General features: G+C 53.5%; 3 protein-coding genes across 3 annotated transcripts in view; all 3 read left to right on the forward strand.

The window, feature by feature from the left end:
- Positions 1 to 382: 382 nt before the first annotated feature.
- On the forward strand, positions 383 to 3,422 carry LGALS1 (galectin 1). Its single transcript, XM_008144648.3, has 4 exons — positions 383 to 473; positions 1,601 to 1,680; positions 2,774 to 2,945; positions 3,225 to 3,422. Exons 1-4 carry the CDS (start codon positions 465 to 467, stop codon positions 3,369 to 3,371), a joined length of 408 nt encoding a protein of 135 aa, XP_008142870.1. The 5' UTR covers positions 383 to 464; the 3' UTR covers positions 3,372 to 3,422.
- Positions 3,423 to 8,449: 5,027 nt separating this feature from the next.
- NOL12 (nucleolar protein 12) lies at positions 8,450 to 12,850 on the forward strand. Its single transcript, XM_008144647.3, has 6 exons — positions 8,450 to 8,601; positions 9,655 to 9,760; positions 10,029 to 10,077; positions 10,608 to 10,750; positions 11,890 to 11,987; positions 12,434 to 12,850. Exons 1-6 carry the CDS (start codon positions 8,519 to 8,521, stop codon positions 12,597 to 12,599), a joined length of 645 nt encoding a protein of 214 aa, XP_008142869.2. The 5' UTR covers positions 8,450 to 8,518; the 3' UTR covers positions 12,600 to 12,850.
- A 5,708-nt stretch (positions 12,851 to 18,558) lies between these two features.
- TRIOBP (TRIO and F-actin binding protein) overlaps positions 18,559 to 19,019 on the forward strand; it is a 53,502-nt gene continuing 53,041 nt past the window's right edge. Inside the window, exon 1 of the mRNA XM_054719501.1 lies at positions 18,559 to 18,695. Within this exon, the coding sequence (XP_054575476.1) occupies positions 18,582 to 18,695 (114 nt within the window). The 5' untranslated portion in view covers positions 18,559 to 18,581. The remainder of the gene's footprint in view (positions 18,696 to 19,019) is intronic.

A 19,019-nucleotide genomic window follows, 5' to 3' on the forward strand; every position in this document is an offset into this window, starting at 1 on the left:
CCCTGCACCCCCTCCGCGGTCTTCCCTGGGTACCCCCTAGCTCAGCCTGCTGGCCCTAGGCCCCTTCCCGCCAACTCCTGGGCCTAGCTCATCCTCAAACTATTTTCCGTTGGCTTCCCCCAATCCCTGCCACAGCACAATTTTTTCCTGGGGGCTGGGGAGGGATGAGGGAGAATGAGAGGAGGAGCCTGGGCCCTGGGGGCGTGGCTACGGAGGCATGGAACGGGGGGTCACCATTCTGATTGGTCAGCTCTGCTCCAGAACTGGCTACAAAAGTCCATTGACTCCGCCTCCACTGGCCCCTATCCCTGTCCTGACTTACAATTGGCTGAGCTTCCAGGGGGCGGGACTCACCGGGGTCTGGTCCAGTTAAAAGGGTGGGAGCAGCTCAGGGCCCATCTCTCGGGTGGAGTCTTCAGACAGCTGGTGCTGCAGTTCCCAAGACCATTTTTCTGTCCTCAGTCATGGCTTGTGTGAGTGCGGGGACCCCGCCCCAAGGCTCGGGGTGGCGTGGGGGCAGACAGCTGGGAGAGTGGGGGCAGTCAGGGTTGTAGGCCCCACGGTGTGGCCACGAGCAAGTATCTTCTCTTTTCTGGGCCCTTAGTGGTCCCATCTGTAAGATGGGGGTGGGCACCAGGGTCTCCCATGACCTTCTCAGGCTTAAGAATTTTCTGGATTCCTCCAGGGTCTGACAGCACAGTTATTTCTGCCAAGGTCCGACATTCAGCAGCTCTCTGATAAGTAGGAGTAGAAAGGGTGTGGCCAGCTTGGGGGGGGGGCGGGGGTAGGCCCTTTGATGGCACCCAGGCCACTGTCCCTTCCCCCTCCTCCACCCCAAAAAGCCACCCCGCTGCAGCTGTTCCCAGTCACCCGGCCAGGGCCGTCACCCTCTGCTCCAGAGAGCCTGAAAAGGCGCCAGGACCCGAGATGGCTGCCCGGGAAAGGGGCCTCCCCGGGTTAGTGGGTGGAAGGGGCTCTGTCCAGGCTGGTCAGGTGGGGGCTGGGGGAGAGAAGGAGGCGGGGATCTTCCCCAGGCCCTGAGGGAAACCGTTCAAGTTTCTGGCAGAAGGAACCACTCACTGGCAGTTAATCTGTGCGTTCAATCTTGTTAACCCCCAGCCAGCCAGACTGCCAGCTCGGACCAGGTCTCTCCTCCTAAAGGAGCCTGGCCCTGCTCCGTGGGGCCTCCTCTCCACCGCCCTCCTCTCTGCAGAGGGGCTGGTGGGGGGTCTCCCAGCCCCAGGCCCTTCTTCTCCAGCAGAGGGGCAGGCCCCGCCATCCACCCTCCTTTGCACCGGCTCCCTCCCTCACAAAGAGTCTGATTCTCTCCGTCTGTTCCACGAGGCACTAGAGCACCCTGAATCCAAAATCTCCGCGCTGAACCGCAGAAACTTCTAGACCTTGGATTCTAGAACCTCAGTCATGTTACAGAGAGGAAACTGACCCGGTTGGGAGCAGGGAATCAGGGAATCGCCCAGGGCCACAGAGAGAGAGAGGAAAGCTAGAACTTGCACCTGATTTCCCAGCTGACCAGGTCAGAGGACCCCAACCCCAGGGACACTGCATCCTCTAACCGGTCTGGGTGGGGTCTTGCCTGCAGAATTTGGTCGTCAGCAACCTGAGTCTCAAACCTGGGCAGCGCCTCCGAGTGCAGGGCGAGATAGCCCCCGAAGCCAAGAGGTGAGGGGGCGAAGGCGGGAGTGGCGGGAGGCAGTGGCCGGGTCTGGGCGCCGGAGGGTCCAGCACAGGTCAGGTAGGGGCGTGGCCAGCCAGGCCTGACTCTGCCCTCCCTTCTGGCGGCGGGAGGCCGAGGCTGGGTTTTCTGGATGAGTCACTTCCTCCGCGGGATCTGGGTGCCTCCACCATGGTCGCCCCCTCCCCTCCCTGCTCTTAAACTAAACCAGCTGCGGCTCCATCGCCTACCTCGGCCTCCTCCAGGCTCTGGGCGGGACCTGAGGCTGCCGGGCGGGAGCAGGGCGGGGAGAGGGAAATGGGAGGGGTGTCCCGCCCTATGCTCTCCCTCTGAGGTCCCTCCTGCGTTCTTCACCCGCAGCCCAGCGCTCAACCTTTCATTCCTTCAGTCCTTCCTTCACTCATCATTCGGCCAGCTGGTCTATTTTCTCAGCAGCCAAGTGACCGACCTTGGACTAGTCAACCAACTGCATTGAGCCTCAGTCTGTTAATCAGTAACCAAAACAAGGGGTCTGTGGTTGTGTGGAGGATGTGAGATGCCGGATCTCGCAGTGAGGAGGAGATGATCAGCTGACATGATCAGAGCCGCATGCATTATTCATTTCATTCTTACCAAACCTCAGGGGCCAGGATTGCTATTACCTCCACTTAGCAAATGTGTTATGATTTGTTCATTCGCCCCACAGCTATTGAGTGCCTATTGCACCAAGGATACAAAGACAGACGGGACACTTACACTCCCTGAGGTCTTCTGGAGCGAGTCTCCGACCTTGGCCAAAGGGCTGGGCCGCACACTACAGTCTGCAAGTGTCTTGGCTGTCAGCACAGCAAGACCCACAGAGATCCTTCTGGTGTGGTCCTCATTGTGCAGATGAGGAAACTGAGACCCAGAGAGTAGCAGGGCCTTGTTCAAGGTCACACATCAAGGTGGCGGCCAGGCCAAGAGATAGAATCAGGTTTCTCACCTCCGGGCTCAATGCATTCTCCCAGCTCTCTATGCATTGAATGCCAGAGAATGGTTGGTCTGAGGGGGCTGCCTTGGCCTTGGAGACCTCAATCCCTCCCACCTGTTACCCCCTAGCTTCTCGCTGAACCTGGGCAAAGATGACAACAATATGTGCCTGCACTTCAACCCTCGCTTCAATATGCATGGAGACATCAACACCATTGTGTGTAACAGCAAGGATGGCGGGGCCTGGGGGGCTGAGCAGCGGGAGTCTGCCTTCCCCTTCCAGCCTGGAAGTGTTGCAGAGGTGGGCTGGGGCCTGGGGCTGGGTGGACTGGGGCAGAGCTGGGTTTAGTGGCTAGAGACCTAGGCCCCACCTTGCCCTTCCTGCCCACCCCCTTCTCTCCCTCCCTCACCTGCTGTGTCATCCCCCTCTCCCAAGCTCAGCGGACTCACCCGTGAGGTAGGGCTGTCAGGGCTACGGGAGGAAAGGGCTCTGGGAGGGCCCGTGGCCTTCGGGCCATGGCTGTAGCTACACCCAGACTCGCACTGGGGACACTGCTCACTGCCCTTTTCCTCTCCCAAGGTGTGCATCTCCTTCGACCAGGCCGACCTGACCATCCAGCTGCCAGATGGACACTCATTCAAGTTCCCCAACCGCCTCAACCTGGAGGCCATCAATTACCTGACAGCTGAAGGTGACTTCATGATCAAGTGTGTGGCCTTTGATTGAAGCCAGCCAAACCATAGCACCCAATAAAGGCAGCTGCCTCTTCCCCCTGAACCGGCCTCGTGTGTGTGTGTGTGTGTGTGTGTGTGTGTGTGTGTGTGAGAGAGGGCATGTTCCACTAACCCCCCCAGGCTCTGCCCCTTTCTTCCATCCACTGCCTTGATGCACACCTGCTAAGTGCCAGGGACATCTGAGTCCCCTGGGCCGAGAAGAGAGCTTCGTACATAGTAGGAGACTTGGTGACACACAGCTCCCAACCCTAGTGGGCCCCAGCACACAGTAGGTGCTCAAAAGATGAATAAATGAAACCAGGGGGAAAGAGGCAAGGACAGACTGATTCATGCCATGGTGTCTGGGGCAGCACAGAGAAGGGTAACTGGGCCCCTCATTTGTTCTCATGAGCTCGAAAGAGCTGGTTCAGACAGTGGTGAGGGCGACAGCTGTGTGGCCTTGTGTGCATTAACTGACCTGAGCCTTGGTTAATCATGTATGTGTGTGTGTGTGGGGGGGGGGGGGCGGTTAGCACATAACCAGTTGTGAGGATTAAGAGAAATGTGTGAAAGAGGTGAAGATTAGTGCAAGGCCCATGGTAAACAGTGGATTCTCACCCCCACTGCACTCAAGGCTCTGAGTGGCAATGTGATGCCCTGGTCTGTACCACACCCAGCTGAGCTTGGCAAATCTCACTCCCCAGAACAGCCAGCAGCAGCTGTGGGGCCCTGGGTAGGTCTTGTCTGTCTCCAGCCTTCGTTTCCTCACCTATAAAATGGGGGTTATTACTCACACCTGGGCCCTTTTGGGTGGAAGATTCCCACCTCGGCGGGTCCCCTAGGAAGCACATTTCTATGAGAGGGCCAGGAAGGAAGGAGCGCACATGCTGGGCCTCCTAAGAGCCACACCCAATCTCCAGGCTCTCCTGAGTCACCCAAGTGGCCACCCAGAAACAGCTTTGGAAATCTGGTTATGGGAGGGCGCCCTCTGCTGGACATTGGAGAAAGTGTCCCCTCAACTGCCTTTCTCTGGTCCTGAGAGTTCACTCCCATTGATTCTCCCTAAACTGGCTGAACACCCACAATACACCAGAACTGGGACTACATGGAGCCAGAGGAAAGCCCTGGGACAGGTAAGCAGAGAGACCACTACCTATGAAGGAAGGAAACTGGGCTGGGGTCTAACCTGTGTTCAAACCCCAGCTCCATCACCGTTTGCCCTCAGATCAGTTACTGAACGTCTCTGAACCTGTTTCCTCATCTATCAAATTGCATTGATACTAGTATCTGCCCTATGGGGTTGTTGCAAGGATTTGCTGAGATAAGGTACAGAATGTATGGGGTGTGGCACATAGTAAGGACTCTGTAAATGTTGGTTTCCTTCACCTCTTTTTTTTTTTAAATAAATTTTATTGATTTTTTACAGAGAGGAAGGGAGAGGGATAGAGAATTAGAAACATCGATGAGAGAGAAACATCAATCAGCTGCCTCCTGCATACCCCCCACTGGAGATGTGCCCACAACCAAGGTACATGCTCTTGACCGGAATCGAACCTGGGACCTTTCAGTCCACAGGCTGATGCTCTATCCACTGAGCCAAACCGGTTTCGGTCACCTCTTTTTAAAAAAAATATATTTGTATGGATTTCAGAGAGGAAGGGAGAGGGAGAGAGATAGAAACATCAATGATGAGAGAGAATCATTGATTGGCTGCCTCCTGCATGCCCCTTGCTGGGGATCAAGCCCGCAACCCGGGCATGTGCCCCTGACTGGATTCACCTCTTTTAAGACTCATTGTGCATCAAGAGCCTATGAAACTCGGTCCAGAAAAATTAAGAACTCTGCCCTTAGACCACCTGGGCGCCACCCTCGGCACTTGATCTTCTTGCCTTGGGCAAGTGACTGTACCTCTCTGGGCCTCACTAAAATGAGGCTCATGCCTCAAAAGAGATAATTGTGTAAGGAGCTAAATAAATAGCAAAATTCCTTTTGCTCATTATCTTCATCAGCACTTCTACTGAGAGAATGTGCCATCTCTTGCTATGCCTGGCACACAATAGGTGTTCAAGAAACATCAAAATATCAAAAATAATCCCCAGAAGGTGGTGGGTGTTTTAGACTGTGAGCTGCAGTAAAAGGCTCTCAAGTTTTTGGAATCTGGATGGGATTGCCAGTCCCTCGTTTCCTTAGCTCGGGCAAGAGGGCCTGAAGCTCCCTAGGAAGAGTTTGGAGCAAAAGCACCTGCCAGAGATGGCGGACTTCACTCTGCATTGGGAGCTTTGGTGGCTGAGGCCTTGCTGAGCCCCACGTGGGCCAGCAGCTCAGGCTGGGTGGGCTGCAAAGGCCAACTGCACAGTTCCCCACACGAGGTCCCGCACAGAGTAGCAGTGTAACCCCGGACAAGTCACTTCCCTCTCTGAGATAATACTGTAGTATCGTTCCTTTCTCTCTCTCTTTTTAAAAATGTTTTTTATTGATTTCAGAGAGGAAGGGAGAGGGAGAGAGAGAGAGAAACATCAATGATGAGAGAGAATCATTGATCAGTTGCCTCCTGCACGGCCCACACTGGGGATTGAGCCGCAACCTGGGCATGTGCCCTGACTGGGGGGAATTGAACTGTGACCTTCTGGTTCATAGGTCGACGCTCAACCACTGAGCCAAGCTGGCCGGGCTCGTTCCCTTCTCTGTGTGCCTGGCATTCAACCGGCACTCAGAGTGCTTACTTGCTCTCTGGGATCCATTCACTTATCAAAGGAGAGGGATGGGTCCTAAGAGTCTTTTTTTTTTTAAGAGTCATCTTTTATATATATATATATATATACATATATATATATATATTATATATTTTTTACAGAGAGGAGAGAGAGGGATAGTGAGTTAGAAACATCGATGAGAGAGAAACATCGATCAGCTGCCTCTTGCACACCCCCTACTGGGGATGTGCCCGCAACCAAGGTACATGCCCTTGACTGGAATCGAACCTGGGACCTTTCAGTCCGAAGGCCGCCGCTCTATCCACTGAGCCAAACCGGTTACGGCCTAAGAGTCTTTTAATGCTTCTTATATCCCCAGTCTCAGCTGTTCTGGGGTCACCACCTCTGGGAAGCACTCCACAACGGAGGAGCCAACCGTGAACTCCTGCAGTCTGTAGGACCACCCAGCACAGATGCCTTGAGAATGGAGTGCTACCCTAAGAATTAAAGGGGCCCTTCAAAGTAAGAGGTCAAGCCGAAACCGGTATGGCTCAGTGGATAGAGCGTCGTCCTGCGGACTGAAAGGTCTCAGGTTCGATTCCGGTCAAGGGCATGTACCTTGGTTGCGGGCACATCCCCAGTAGGGGGTGTGTAGGAGGCAGCTGATCGATGTTTCTCTCTCATCGATGTTTCTAACTCTCTATCCCTCTCCCTTCCTCTCTGTAAAAAATTAATAAAATATATTTTTTAAAAAAACACAAAGTGAGAGGCCAACAAGCATTTACTTGAGACCAGTAAGGATAGTTATTAAGGAATCATTAATGCAGACAAAAGCCCAAACAATCACTCTGATTAGGAGACAAAGGCAAGTGGTATTTATGAGACAGGGAAGGGGGACAATCATATCATAGAAGGAAGGCATTTCTATCGGTGCAGATAACAACATAGTGATGTGAATGCTAAACAATGTTTTAAATTTTCCGTCCAGTAGTCATCATTCCATTAGTCACCATATCTGCTTTCTTATTATCTCTGCAAACAGTTCTTAGGGAAACAAGGTGGCTGAGGCCCTGTCTAGAGGTTCCTTTGCCCTGTTTTTTACTTTCCAAAGATTTGAGGCATAATCTGGGATGGCGGCTCTGGCTCCATTTTAAAGTGGCTCCATTTATATTATTGTTTACAGGGAGATTCAGGCATGTAATCCCAGTTACTAAAATTCCCCTTCAGGTGTTGTTTTAGTGAATTGCTTTAACCACCGTGCCTTCATTTCCAGTAGAGGGTTAGTTATGACACCCGTACTCCATACTTGGAGAAACTGAGGCATAGAGAGGGGAGACGGCTTGTATAGTAAACGTGTGGCATGATTATGTTATACACGTGTTACATAACTCATTTAGTCCTCACAATCATGTTCTCAAAGTTTGGTACGTGGACCAGCAACATCAGCTGGTGAAGTGTTAGAAATGCAAATTCTGGGGGTCACTCCTGACCTGCTGAATCAGAAACTCTGGAGTGGGGCCAAGGGATCTGGGTTTCAGCAACCCCCACTCCCACCCCAGGAGATTCTGGTGCACACCAAAGTTGGAAAACCACTGCCTTACAGTAACACTACAAAGTTCGCTATAATTATCCCCATTTTACAAACGGCAGTTCAGGCACAGCAAAGGCAACTGGTCCAGCACCCACAGTTGTAATTGGGATACCAGGTTTCTAATCCAGGTAGTTTACGTCCAGAAACGTGATCTTGGAGAGCACCCGCAAGTGAACATCAGAATCAAAAGCAAGATCAGGCCCGTCTGGTGTGGCTCAGTGGCTGAGCATTCACCCATGAACCAGGTTTGATTCTTGGTCAGGGCACATGTCTGGGTTGCGGCTCTATCCCCAGTAGGGAGCGTTTAGTTCTCCCCTTCTCCCTTCCTCTCTGAAATCAATAAGCCCTAGCGAGTTTGGCTCAGTGGATAGAGCGTAAGCCTAAGGACTGAAGGGTCCCAGGTTCGATTCCGGTCAGGGGCACATGCCTGGGTTGGGGGGCTCGATCCCCAGTAGGGGGTGTGCAGGAGGCAGCCGATCATGATTCTCTCTCATCATTGATATTTCCATCTCTCTCTCCCTCTCCCTTCCTCTCTGAAATCAATAAAAAAATATAAAAATAAATAAAAACACTAAAAGCAAAAAAAAAAAGGATCAGCAATCTTTGGTCATTCACTAATAACTCCATATTGAGGACCTACTCCGCGTCAGGTACCGTGCTTGTCTAGAAGGAATGGGGCTGGGAGTCGCCGGGCAGATTTCTGCTAGTTACACGCAGAAGGGAGGAGTGGGGAGACCGGCTGGGGCGGTCCCTTTAAGAGACAAGCTCTGGTGAATGGAACCGCGGAGCGTCGTTGCGAGGCGCGCCCGGAAGGCTGAGGACGCTACACCGGAAGTGTCTTAGGGAGCGGGAGCCGCACGCCCAGGCCTCACAGTTATGGGCCGCAACAAGAAGAAGAAGCGAGACGGCGACAACCGGCGGCCGCGGCTCGTTCTCAGCTTCGACGAGGAGAAGCGGCGGTGAGTGCTAAGCGGTCCGCATCCCCTCCGGCTGCCGGGCAAGGCCTACGCCATCCCCGCGCCGCGCACGCTCACGCCCAGGGCCCTTCCGGCCCCGCCCTCGCGGCGTGCTCCGCGGCTCCCCGGGGACGCTCTACAGCGGAATGGAAGCGGCCGCTCTCGGCCCCCGGCCTGAGGAATGGAACCGCTCGCCCCGCCCTCCCTTCGCTCTCCTCCGCGCCCCAAACCACTGAGCTTCTTTTGTGTGCGGAGGGAGGGGGGTTCCGAGAGCCGAGAGTTCGGGTTTCAAAGCAATGGCTTCGACCTCCCTAGCCCAGCCGGCCGCCCCGTATGCAGTGCTCTCAAATGTTGAAGATAAACGATAAACGAATGAAACGAGTGGCTTAAGTTCATTTTATTCTCTCACCAGACATGTACTCCTACATGTGTGTGCCACCTTAGCGTAGGGTAGTGTGTCATCGAAAAACCTAGTGTTGGGGCCCGGAATAGATGGGAATGGTGCAGTCAGTACTACAGAGGCGAGGAGGGGCTGAGGTCGGATAGATGGAGGGAGAGAAACGCTGGGGCACCCACAGGCCCTACACAGATGGATGGGTCCAAGGAACAACTGCCCTGGAAATGCGGTGTTGGTCCAGCAGAAAGTGTAGAGGTCTGAGTAAGGGTGGCCTTGAAAGTCCTGCTAGAAGTGGTTTGATTCACTGGGGAATGGGATTTGGCAGTATAGACGGGGCCCCACCTGTTTAGGTTCAAAGGCCCACAACCTACGCCCATCACCTGTCTCTTGAAGCTGAAAGCCCTGGAGGGTAGTGGGTAGGAAGAGGCACCATCTCCTTCTTTTTCATACCTTACACTCTGTGACCTTGGGCAAGTAACCCTGTCTCTCTGTGCCTCAATGACCCCATCTGTAAAACAGGGATTGGTACCCACTACACAGGTAGTTGTGAGGATTACATGAGTTGACAGGTACATTTTTGGGATGGTGCCATTTCGCTGTTTTTGGAGTGAGCCTCTCTTCCTTGTGGCTCCTGATTCTCCCCGGCCTCTTTCCTGTAGGGAGTACCTGACAGGCTTCCACAAGCGGAAGGTGGAGCGAAAGAAGGCAGCCATAGAGGAGATCAAGCAGCGGCTCAAGAAGGAGCAGAAGAAGCTCCGGGAGGAGGTGCAGAGGGGAGGGCGGGAGAGTCTCTCACCCCAGGGGACCCGCAGCCTTGGATGGCCTGAATGGGGCATCTACAGGGATGAGGGGAGGTGTGAGCAGGCCTGGGAAGCAGTTTGTACAGGTAGAGACACCGTGGGCCCAGGTCTGGGGAAGGTTTAGGATGGATTCTCCCGGTCTTTCACTCACCCTGGAGGTGAGCAATGCCCCTGCCTGAGGTGGGGCTGAACAGCCATCATACTCACTGTGTCCCCCTCCCTTTTGGTTTCAGCGCCACCAAGAATACCTGAAAATGCTGGCAGAGAGAGAGGAGGCACTGGGTAAGGCCCACCCTTGGCCTGACCTGGAGAATAGCCAACAGGCCCGGGTTTATTAATCCCTTGATGGGTGGGAGGTTAGGGGTGTAAGGCTGCACAGAAGCTGACTTCCTTAACTCTGAGGGTCTTGGTGATGACCCCGGGGACAGGAGTGGTCCTTGGGTACCTCAATATCTGAGTGGCTCAGAGACAAGGAGGAGACCCAACCTCTTGGTAAACCGATTCTGAGCCGACAGCCCAGTGTCTGAGGCCTGGAGGGACTGGGGATAGAGGGAAAGGACAGCAGCAGCTCCTGGTGTCACACTGGGCTTGTCTTAGGTGGGAACCATGTGGTCTGGGGGTTTCCTGGAACACAAAAGGAGGAGTTGGATAACTTATAGCATTTGTTGGCAGGCCAGGCTCTGGAGCCAGTGACCTCCCAGACACTCTCCCATAGAGTAGAGGGGGCCATTGCACTCCAGGACTGGGCGGGGCTGGGGCCTGGTTACTTATGCCCTCGTGTTGAGGCCCAGTTCTGTGCTCACCCTGAACAGAGGAGGCGGACGAACTGGACCGGCTGGTGACGGCAAAGACAGAGTCAGTGCAGTATGACCACCCCAACCACACAGTCACCGTGACCACCATCAGTGACCTGGACCTCTCAGGGGCCCGGCTGCTCGGATTGCCCCCGCCTGATGTGAGTGTCACTCCCAGCCCTGGTCCATGTCATGGAGATTCCAGTGCAAAGGGTTCTTTCCCTTCTGGGCCTAGACACAGTCCTGGAGTCGGGGGCTTCAGAGGCTAAGTCCACCCCTGAGTGGCTTCGGGAGCTTGGGCTTCTCTTTGCTTTGCCTCTTCCTTTCATCAGTAAATTGAGGTTCGCTAATGGTAGCACCTGCCTTGTGGGACTTCTGTGAGGTTAAAAGTGGTGAACCCACGAGAAGCACTTAAGATAGCTGTTTACTGTGGTCACTCGCATTGCATGGTAAGCAGCAATAATAACACGGCACATCTGTGTGCACTGACAGTGAGTTTTCAACCTTTGGGGTGTGAGTTATTAGCAGGTTTCTAATAGCACTAAGAGAGAGAGAGAGAGAGAGAAGCGGGGGGCGGGGAGAGAAAGAAGTAGCCCTGGCCGGGGTAGCTCAGTTGGTTGCGGCGTTGTCCCATACACCAGAAGGTTGCCGATTTGATTCCAGGTCAAGGCACAGACCTAGGCTGCACGTTTGTTCTCAGTCGGGCAACTGTTGATGTTTCTCACATTGATGATGTCTCTCTCTTTCTTTCCCATCCTCTCTCTCTAAAATCAATAAACACATCCTTGGGTGAGGATTTAAAAAAAAAAAGAAAGAAATAGAATAGAATTATCATTGAATATCAGAAAGCATCTCAGTAAGTTAGTTGCAGTTAGAGTCTGTCTGTCCGGGTTGTGTAGGAATTTGTATACACGTATATACAGTCACAAGGTAAACCACATTTTCTATCATGGGTTACAGTGTGCTTAAGTCCTGGAGCCACTGCCTTACCACGTGTTATTATCCACCTTCTATTTTGTGCTCCACCTTCTGAAAGGTCCAATGCAAAGACAAGTTTTGTCCCCGTTTTAGAGTTCTTCCATCTGTGAGTGTTGCGTGCCCACTGGAAACTGAGGCAGCAGAGGACTCTGAAATACAGCTCTCCCTTGCGTGATTCCCGCTCCAGGGCATACAGAGCCTTCCCTGAGTCCCAGCCCAGGCCTGGGATGTGGCGAATCGTGCCCCCACTCGATAGAGCCATGGTTGCCTGGCCTTCCAGTCCACTGCTCTCTGTGACAATCTTTGTCCTATGCTTCTTTAGCCAGGGGCCGGGCCTGGGTCTGAGGAGGAGGTGTCATCGATGGAGAAGCCGACCAAAGCCTTACCCAGGAAGTCCAGAGAGCCCCTGCTGTCCCAGCGGTGAGCCTGGCCTGTCCTCCCCTATGAGCCTGCTCTGCATGGCTGCCCTGGTGACCTGGCCTGCAGAGCCACCTCCCGCTGGCTTGCGGGGAGTGCTGTGGGTGGGGCAGGTATGGGGTCTCATGTGGTCCTCAGCTTCTCCTCATTGTCCCCCACCCCACCCAAAGAACGGCCGACCCTGGAAGCCCTTCGTACCTGGGGTAAAGACCTTTCTCTCTCTGAGCTAAGGAGCTGGCTGGCCCTTTGCGGTCAGAGCAGGCTGCCTTAGGAATGGATTTGGTTTGGTACTCCTGATATTGTGGTCTTGTCCTCACTTCCCCTTCATGAGCTGGGCTGTCAGTCAACCTCAACACAACCTTTCACTTACGCCCTGTTCCCCAAAGTAAACACAACCTTTCACTTATGCCCTGTTCCCCTAGCCTCACTAGCATCCCACTCTCCCACAGGATCTCCTCTCTCACGGCATCACTGCATGCACACAATCGCAAAAAAGTCAAGAAGAAACATCCGCGACGAGCCCAGGACTCCACCAAGAAGCCCCCGAGTGCCACTCGGACCAGCAAGACCCAGCGCCGCCGGCTGACCGGCAAAGCCCGGCACAGTGGAGAGTGAGCCCGAGAACCAGGCCAGGCCCCAGCCTGGGCTGCAAGGATCGGTCCCGCCTCTGCTTGGCTGTCCCCGTAACCCAGCCTGCACTGACACCGGGGGCTTTTACCCCAGAAGAAGCAGGCAGCTGAGAGCTGGCCTCCCTCAGGAGGAACCTTCTGAGCCACATTTGGAGCATCTTCCTAAATGTATACAGCACTGGGCCTTCCTCAGGTTTTTGAAACTAAGTGCACTGTGGTTTGTCCTTGGCCCCAATGCCATGCACCAAGGGTAGGCTTCTGGGTTGGTGGGCGTGGTCAGAGTTGGGTCCATCCTCACCCTCCAGCACTTTCCCCTGTGGGTGTGAAGAGGCAGCGTCAGGTCTAGGCCCCCTAAGCAGGGGTGCAGACCAGCATAACCACTGGTGGAATCCGGAGTCCACCTGCTGCCCTGAAGAGCGGGCAGCTGGGTGGGTGAGCAGTTCCAGGCTTGCCCTTTACTAGCTGAGACTTGCAGTCTGTCCCTTCTTGGTCTTCGTCTCCGAAGTAGAAATTGAAATGGTGGAAGCAGATGACTCTTGGAGCATCCCCCACCCCCAAACAGGCAGCTTCTCAGGTGCTAGGAGTGAATAACCTTTTTAATGAAAATGCATCTTGTCTGAAAGTGTGTCCCTTTCCGAGCAGACCCCTCGGGAGTCCAGCTGGTGTGGTGCGGGTCTTCACACTCCTTCCAGGCCTTCAGATTTGGCTTCCCAGCTGCTGAACACCACCCTTGTCCCTGCTTGTTAGTGACCCCTCACTTACTCTGCTGTTCCCTGACCAAGAAGGTGGAGCACAACCAGAGCACTGTTCTGGAGCATCATTGACTCCCCCCTTGCCACTTACTGGTTCCTATGATTCTGAGCGGGGCACAGGGATTTTGAGTTTACCCTGGTCAGGGCCCTAACACTAGGACTGAAAGGGAGTAGATGTGCTCTCATCCCCAGTGAAGTTCATGACTAGTGAGAGATGGTCACGGTGACAGGAGAGTGCCCTGATGGGAGCACAGCTGCAGTGTCTGTGAAGTCTGTGGGGCAGGCCATCCCCCCCACTCATCCCAGGGAAGGCGTTCCAGGCGCAGCCCCACCCCACCATTGGGCAGGCTCAGGAACAGTGGCTCTGTTAGGCTGCACCTGGGGGTGGGCAGGTGCTTTCCCATGCCGCCATCAACACCTATCTGGTGATATCTGATGCAGTTCTGAAGGCCACACCTGGGCATGGGAACGCACAGCTCAGGGCTTCTGGCCAGGAGGCCTCGTGACCTGCTGCTCAGCTCCTTCCACCTGCTCCTCTTGTTGCCTTCTGGTTGTCCCCTCCTGTGCTTGGGTCAGGTGACTCAATCCCATTTGGTTGCCTCCGTCCAGGGCAGAGCCTGCTACCAGGCTCAAGTCTGTTCTGGTGCTCAACCCAAGATAGCCGAATGTGACCCCAGCCCTCACAGGCCCTGTGAGCAGGAACAGCGAGGCCTGGGGTGTCTGCACGCAGAGTGTGGATTTGAATCTGGGCCCTGCCACTTGACCACTGTCTGAGCTCCTCACTCTGCTAACCTCCCTGGGTCTGTTCCCCTGTAGGAAGATATGAGACACCTACCTCCTAGTGCTGCCCCTAAGGCTAAAATGAGACCCTGCGTATGAACCGGTTCTCTTAGCACAGCGTTCTCCGGTGCGCCTGCAGTGCGTGTGCAGTTCTGACTGCTGAGACATCTGACCTGGGTCTCTTCCCATCCCCAGTGACATGGGGTCGTGTATAACTTATATCTACAATTTGTAAAGTTGGTTAGTATTCTCATCGCTCTTATGTGTGCCACTAGTTCTTCCAGCAGACCAAGGACACTGAGGCATGTGGCTTTGCTAGTCCTAGTATCAGCTGTGGTGCAATCAGAACCCTCTGGAGAACTTGTCTTATTTCGGGAGCTCCTCTCTCCATGCTTACCTTTGGTTCTTTACCCCCATCTCTTGGGCCCTGTGGGTAGAAGCCTCTAGCAGCTTTATCAAGTCATGAGTCTCTAAAGGGGTCAGTAAAAGCAAGACTGGCCGCTTTGGATCACTACTGTGCAAGGTAACCACGGGCTGGAGCCAGCCCTGATGACCCTTTTAGAGACTCGTGCCTTCCTGTCCCTGCTCCATTGGGCCACACTCCCCTGCATCTCTGTCTTGCCTGCCAAGAGCATGTGATTCTCCACCAGGCCTGTGGGCAAGGAGAGCTGGGATGACCATTTCCACTTGACGGAGAGGAAGCTGAGGCTCAGTGGGGTATAGTGGGAACAGAACCTACCCTGCTTCCCCAGATCTCTGAAGAGGGGTGTCCCAGCCACATGAAATGGCATGAGCAAAGGTGGAGCTAAGCAGAATTCAGAGAGTAGAAAGGGGGATGTGAGGCTGGGAATAAACGGTGACGCTTCCTTGACTGCCACCACTACACCCTTAGCCCTGAGCCATTCCACAGAGGGGGCAACCAGGCAGCTCCAGAACTAGGAAGAATGCTCAGGACGGCCCACCAACCTGCCCCTGACTCTCCTCTCTCCTTTCCACCCCAACCTCTGCGTCTGTCCTCGCAGCTGAAAACTTGCCCAGGTCCTGCGTGCTCACTGCCCCATCTTCTCCAGGTCTTTGCTCAAATGTCACCTCTCTCAGTGGGGCCTTCCCTGACCGTACCAGCCACTTCCACCCTCTCCCTCTTCATTTTTCTCCCTTGTGCTCATCACCAGCCAACACACTCCATATATGCTTATTTATCTAGTTTGTGGTCTGTTTGTCTTCACTGAAGTATAAGCATTACAAAAGCAGGAGATTTGATCTTTTGTTCACTGATCTCTCCTCAGTACACACACTGACAAAAGTAGGGGCTTCATAAGTATTTAATGAATTTGTCAGGAGGGCCACTGTGAGTTGTCTTCAAGTTTTACTGATGGGTGGGAGCTAGAGGGCTGACATCATATCCTGAGCTTCAAACTCGAACTGAGTGCCTACCCTACTCCCACCGTAGGCTCAGAGAGGTCAAGGAACTTTCTCAAGATCACACAGCCAGGGAGTGCTAGAGCCAGATATTGAACACAAGTCTCACTATTTCCTGTTTTGCTTATAGTAATTGGGACCAAGCAGAAAGCTTATTATTCTTGTTATGAAGCTGTATCTTCACCTGTTCCATCCTGGGCCAGAATGACCTGTTCAGAGTCTGTCTCTCCCACTGGTCAGTGGGCTCCTCATCTCAGAAGGAGCCACATTCTATTTATGTTACCATCTCCCCAGTACCCAGCTCAGCATGCTATGCCGGTACATGTGAATGTCTGACTGGATTGTGAGGATGCTCTGTGGACGAAGGTAGAGGCAGACATCCAGGGTTTTAGTCGTGCCTCTGCCTTTTACTAGCTGTGTAACACTGGAAAGTTAGTTAATTTCTCTGATCCTCAGTTGCTATGAAATGAAGATCTTTGTACTTAGTCCTTCACATGATTATGTCTTCATAATTGTGGAGATTTGGACCAGGAGCTGCCACATAGTGCAGAATAAATGTTAGCCTTTTACTAGTAAAAAACGTTTTTATTAATTTTAGAGATAGAGGAAGGGAGAGAGAGACACCTTTCGGACCAACTGAGCCACACTGGCTAGAGCAAAATGTTAGACTTTTTATTTTGTTAAATGTATTCTGTTGATTTCAGAGAGGAAGGGAGAGAGAGATAGAAACATCAATGATGAGAGAGGATCACTGATTGGCTGCAGGGGCAATCCAGCCCACAACCCGAGCCTGTGCCCTGGACGGGAATCAAACCCAGGACCCTTCAGTCCGCAGGCTGATGCCTTAACTGCTGAGCCAAACTAGGTAGGGCGAAGATGTTAGACTTTTTAAAAGGGGAGAGCTGTGCATTGGAGTGAACGTCGCATTAGTGGAAATGTGCATATCGAGGTTGAAAACCCTTGGGTATTTAATTTTATCTTCACAGATAATATTACTACCCATATTTTATAAATTAGAAAACTGAGGCACAGAGAAGTTAAGACTCTAGCCCAAGGTCTAGGCAGAAACCAGGTTAGCGGACTGTGACGGGAATGAACCAAAGGGAAAGAGAGCAGAAGGAGCCATGGAGGATCCAGACCTGGTTGCTCAGGCTTAACGTGCAGTGGGTCCCGCGCTCAGAGGCATCTGGGCACCGCCCGCCTCCGCCCCGCCCCTTGCCCTCGGATTGTCCAATCGCACAGTCTTCATGTAAATAAAGAACCTAGAGAGAGCCTATGAGAGAGCGGCAGAGGCGTGGTCTTCATCCTCCTCCCGGGCAATGTTCTGATTCATTGTTAAAATAAAGAGGCTGTGACCTCCCTACCCAACCCTGGCACCCCCTTGTGCGTGGAAACTCGAGCCGAGGTTAGTTCTGCGCATTGGAAAGGGTGTGGGGGAGGGGGATAAGCGGGAAAAGGTAGAGGAGTGAGGGATATGGGGAGGGACTGGCTGAATGGAGAGAGGTCTAGGGTCCATTCTCAGGGTGGGGCATCCGTGTCCTGGGCAAGTTTTTCCTTGTTATATCCGCATCTAAACTGCATTTCAGAGAAGAATTCTGCCAATTGGTTGCGGGTGGGGAGGAGGAAGCGGGAGCAGTGAGGGGGACATGGAGTAGAGTGCTCTACATCCGCCCCCAGGGAAATGAGCAGCGGTCTCCATCCCAGAAGATACTCCTTTATGTGGTCAAACTGGGAAAGAACTGCGCAGGCTGGGCGGGACCAATTCACTCCTGGTCTACCGCGGGAGCTGGGAGCAGTGATGCTGGGAGAAGAACCCAGAGAGGATCTGAGACCCCACCGAGGGGTCAGTGGGTGCCCCCTCCCCCAAGACTGTGCCCTGCTGCCTCCCAGGTCTGATGATGGAGGAGCCAAGAACCTTCGCCCTGGCTGCCCCTGCGGAGGACATGAAATTCCCCAGCTCTGGGGTGAGATTGGCAAGGAAGGCCTGATCCCCTGGGATGCTGTGGAGGAAATTCTCCAGGTGAGGAAAGGTACGGGCAGTGACTTGAGGTACCGTAAGGGGCAGGTGTGTTTGGGAATATGGATTCCTCTCGCCCTCCCCCCCTCCTGGGGCTCTGTGTGGGTTAGGAGGGCATCTTCAAGTCACTCTTCTGTTGGGGCTCCCCCACCCCTCCCCGCAGGGCATGACAATGGAGCTGTCAGTGGCACAGAAGGGACAGCCATAGGCACAAGTCAGAACACTAGGGTTTCTCTCTGGCCAGGCTGCCACAAACTTGCTGTGTGACTTCAGGTTGTTCACAACTTTGTCCTCAACTCTGAAAAGACCTGGCTGGCCTTTTGCCTCCCAGTATTTCCCAAAGGACCTGTGTGAGTTGGCAGTGTGATCCAGAGTCCCTCACTTCCACCGCCTTGTGTGTGTGTTTGGAGGGAGCGGGGAGGAGGAGGTACACAGACCTGGTTTTGAATCCAGTTCAGCCACTGGGGCCTTGCAAGTTATGGAACCTCGGTTAGCCTTCCTTGCTTCATCTGAAACTGACATTAATTTTATCCACAATGCAGGATAATTGTAAGGCAAGGGCACTCCAACTTTGGGGTGCATGAGCGCCCTAGGAGACTTGTTTAAAATGCACACCCCTAGCCTCACCTCCAGAGAGATTCTGAGTAGGCAGATCTGGGGAGGGAACTGGGAATATGCATTTTATAAACAGCTCTACTGAGTCTAGCAGGGTCCTCGGAACACACTTGGAGCAACACTGCAGTAATGACTAGGAAGTACATGTCAAGTGTTTGGCAGAGTGCCTGGTGCTTAGTAGGTGCTTAATGAGTGTTTGTTGAGTGAATAAATGAACAGATGAATACATAGATGAATAACCTTATTTCTTTGGTCTTTGTCCAGGGGCAAGCTGGGCCTGGGGTCCAGGTACTACTAGCCAGTCACCTGGTTCTCGCCTCCCTGCTCCATTCTTCCCGGGCCCACCAGTGGATTGCAGGAGCTGCCCTGGCCTGACTCACCCAGTATGGAAGGGGAGGCTGGGAATGCCCCCTGCGAACACTGTGAGGCCAATGTGCTTGCCCAGAGCTGCTGTCAAAACTGCTTCCACCCTGAGGAGGCCTACAGAGCAAGGCACCAGGTGGGCTGGCGTTCCTGAGTGGTCGGGTGGGGCAGTCCGTGATGGACGGGCTGGGGCCTGACTGAGACACTCACTTGCCATTGAACCCAGACACCGGCTTTCCTCCTGGGCAGAGCCTCAGTTTTTCCATCTGTTCAATGAAGTAGTGGGACCATGTGAATGTTTCCCAAATGCCAGTCATTCTCCCGACTTTATGGGTTTGTGTGTTGTTGTTGTTTTGCCATTGCCTCATGTAATCTATTACATACCTTATTCTTTAAACCAACTCCCTTTTTCCACTTACACTAAAGCCGAACTTTCACCACCAGATAGAAAACTAGGATC

Source organism: Eptesicus fuscus, chromosome 7, assembly GCF_027574615.1.
Source record: "Eptesicus fuscus isolate TK198812 chromosome 7, DD_ASM_mEF_20220401, whole genome shotgun sequence".
Taxonomy (NCBI): Eukaryota; Metazoa; Chordata; class Mammalia; order Chiroptera; family Vespertilionidae; genus Eptesicus; species Eptesicus fuscus.

Excerpts from the sequence above, each read along its gene's own strand:
- LGALS1 (XM_008144648.3), top strand. Across the intron at positions 1,681-2,773 it reads ATAGCCCCCGAAGCCAAGAG|CTTCTCGCTGAACCTGGGCA; the intron begins GTGAGGGGGCGA and ends GTTACCCCCTAG. Across the intron at positions 2,946-3,224 it reads AGCCTGGAAGTGTTGCAGAG|GTGTGCATCTCCTTCGACCA; the intron begins GTGGGCTGGGGC and ends TCCTCTCCCAAG.
- NOL12 (XM_008144647.3), top strand. The coding sequence starts at position 8,519 with ATGGGCCGCAACAAGAAGAAGAAGCGAGACGGCGACAACCGGCGGCCG. Across the intron at positions 8,602-9,654 it reads TTCGACGAGGAGAAGCGGCG|GGAGTACCTGACAGGCTTCC; the intron begins GTGAGTGCTAAG and ends TCTTTCCTGTAG. Across the intron at positions 10,078-10,607 it reads AGAGAGAGAGGAGGCACTGG|AGGAGGCGGACGAACTGGAC; the intron begins GTAAGGCCCACC and ends CACCCTGAACAG.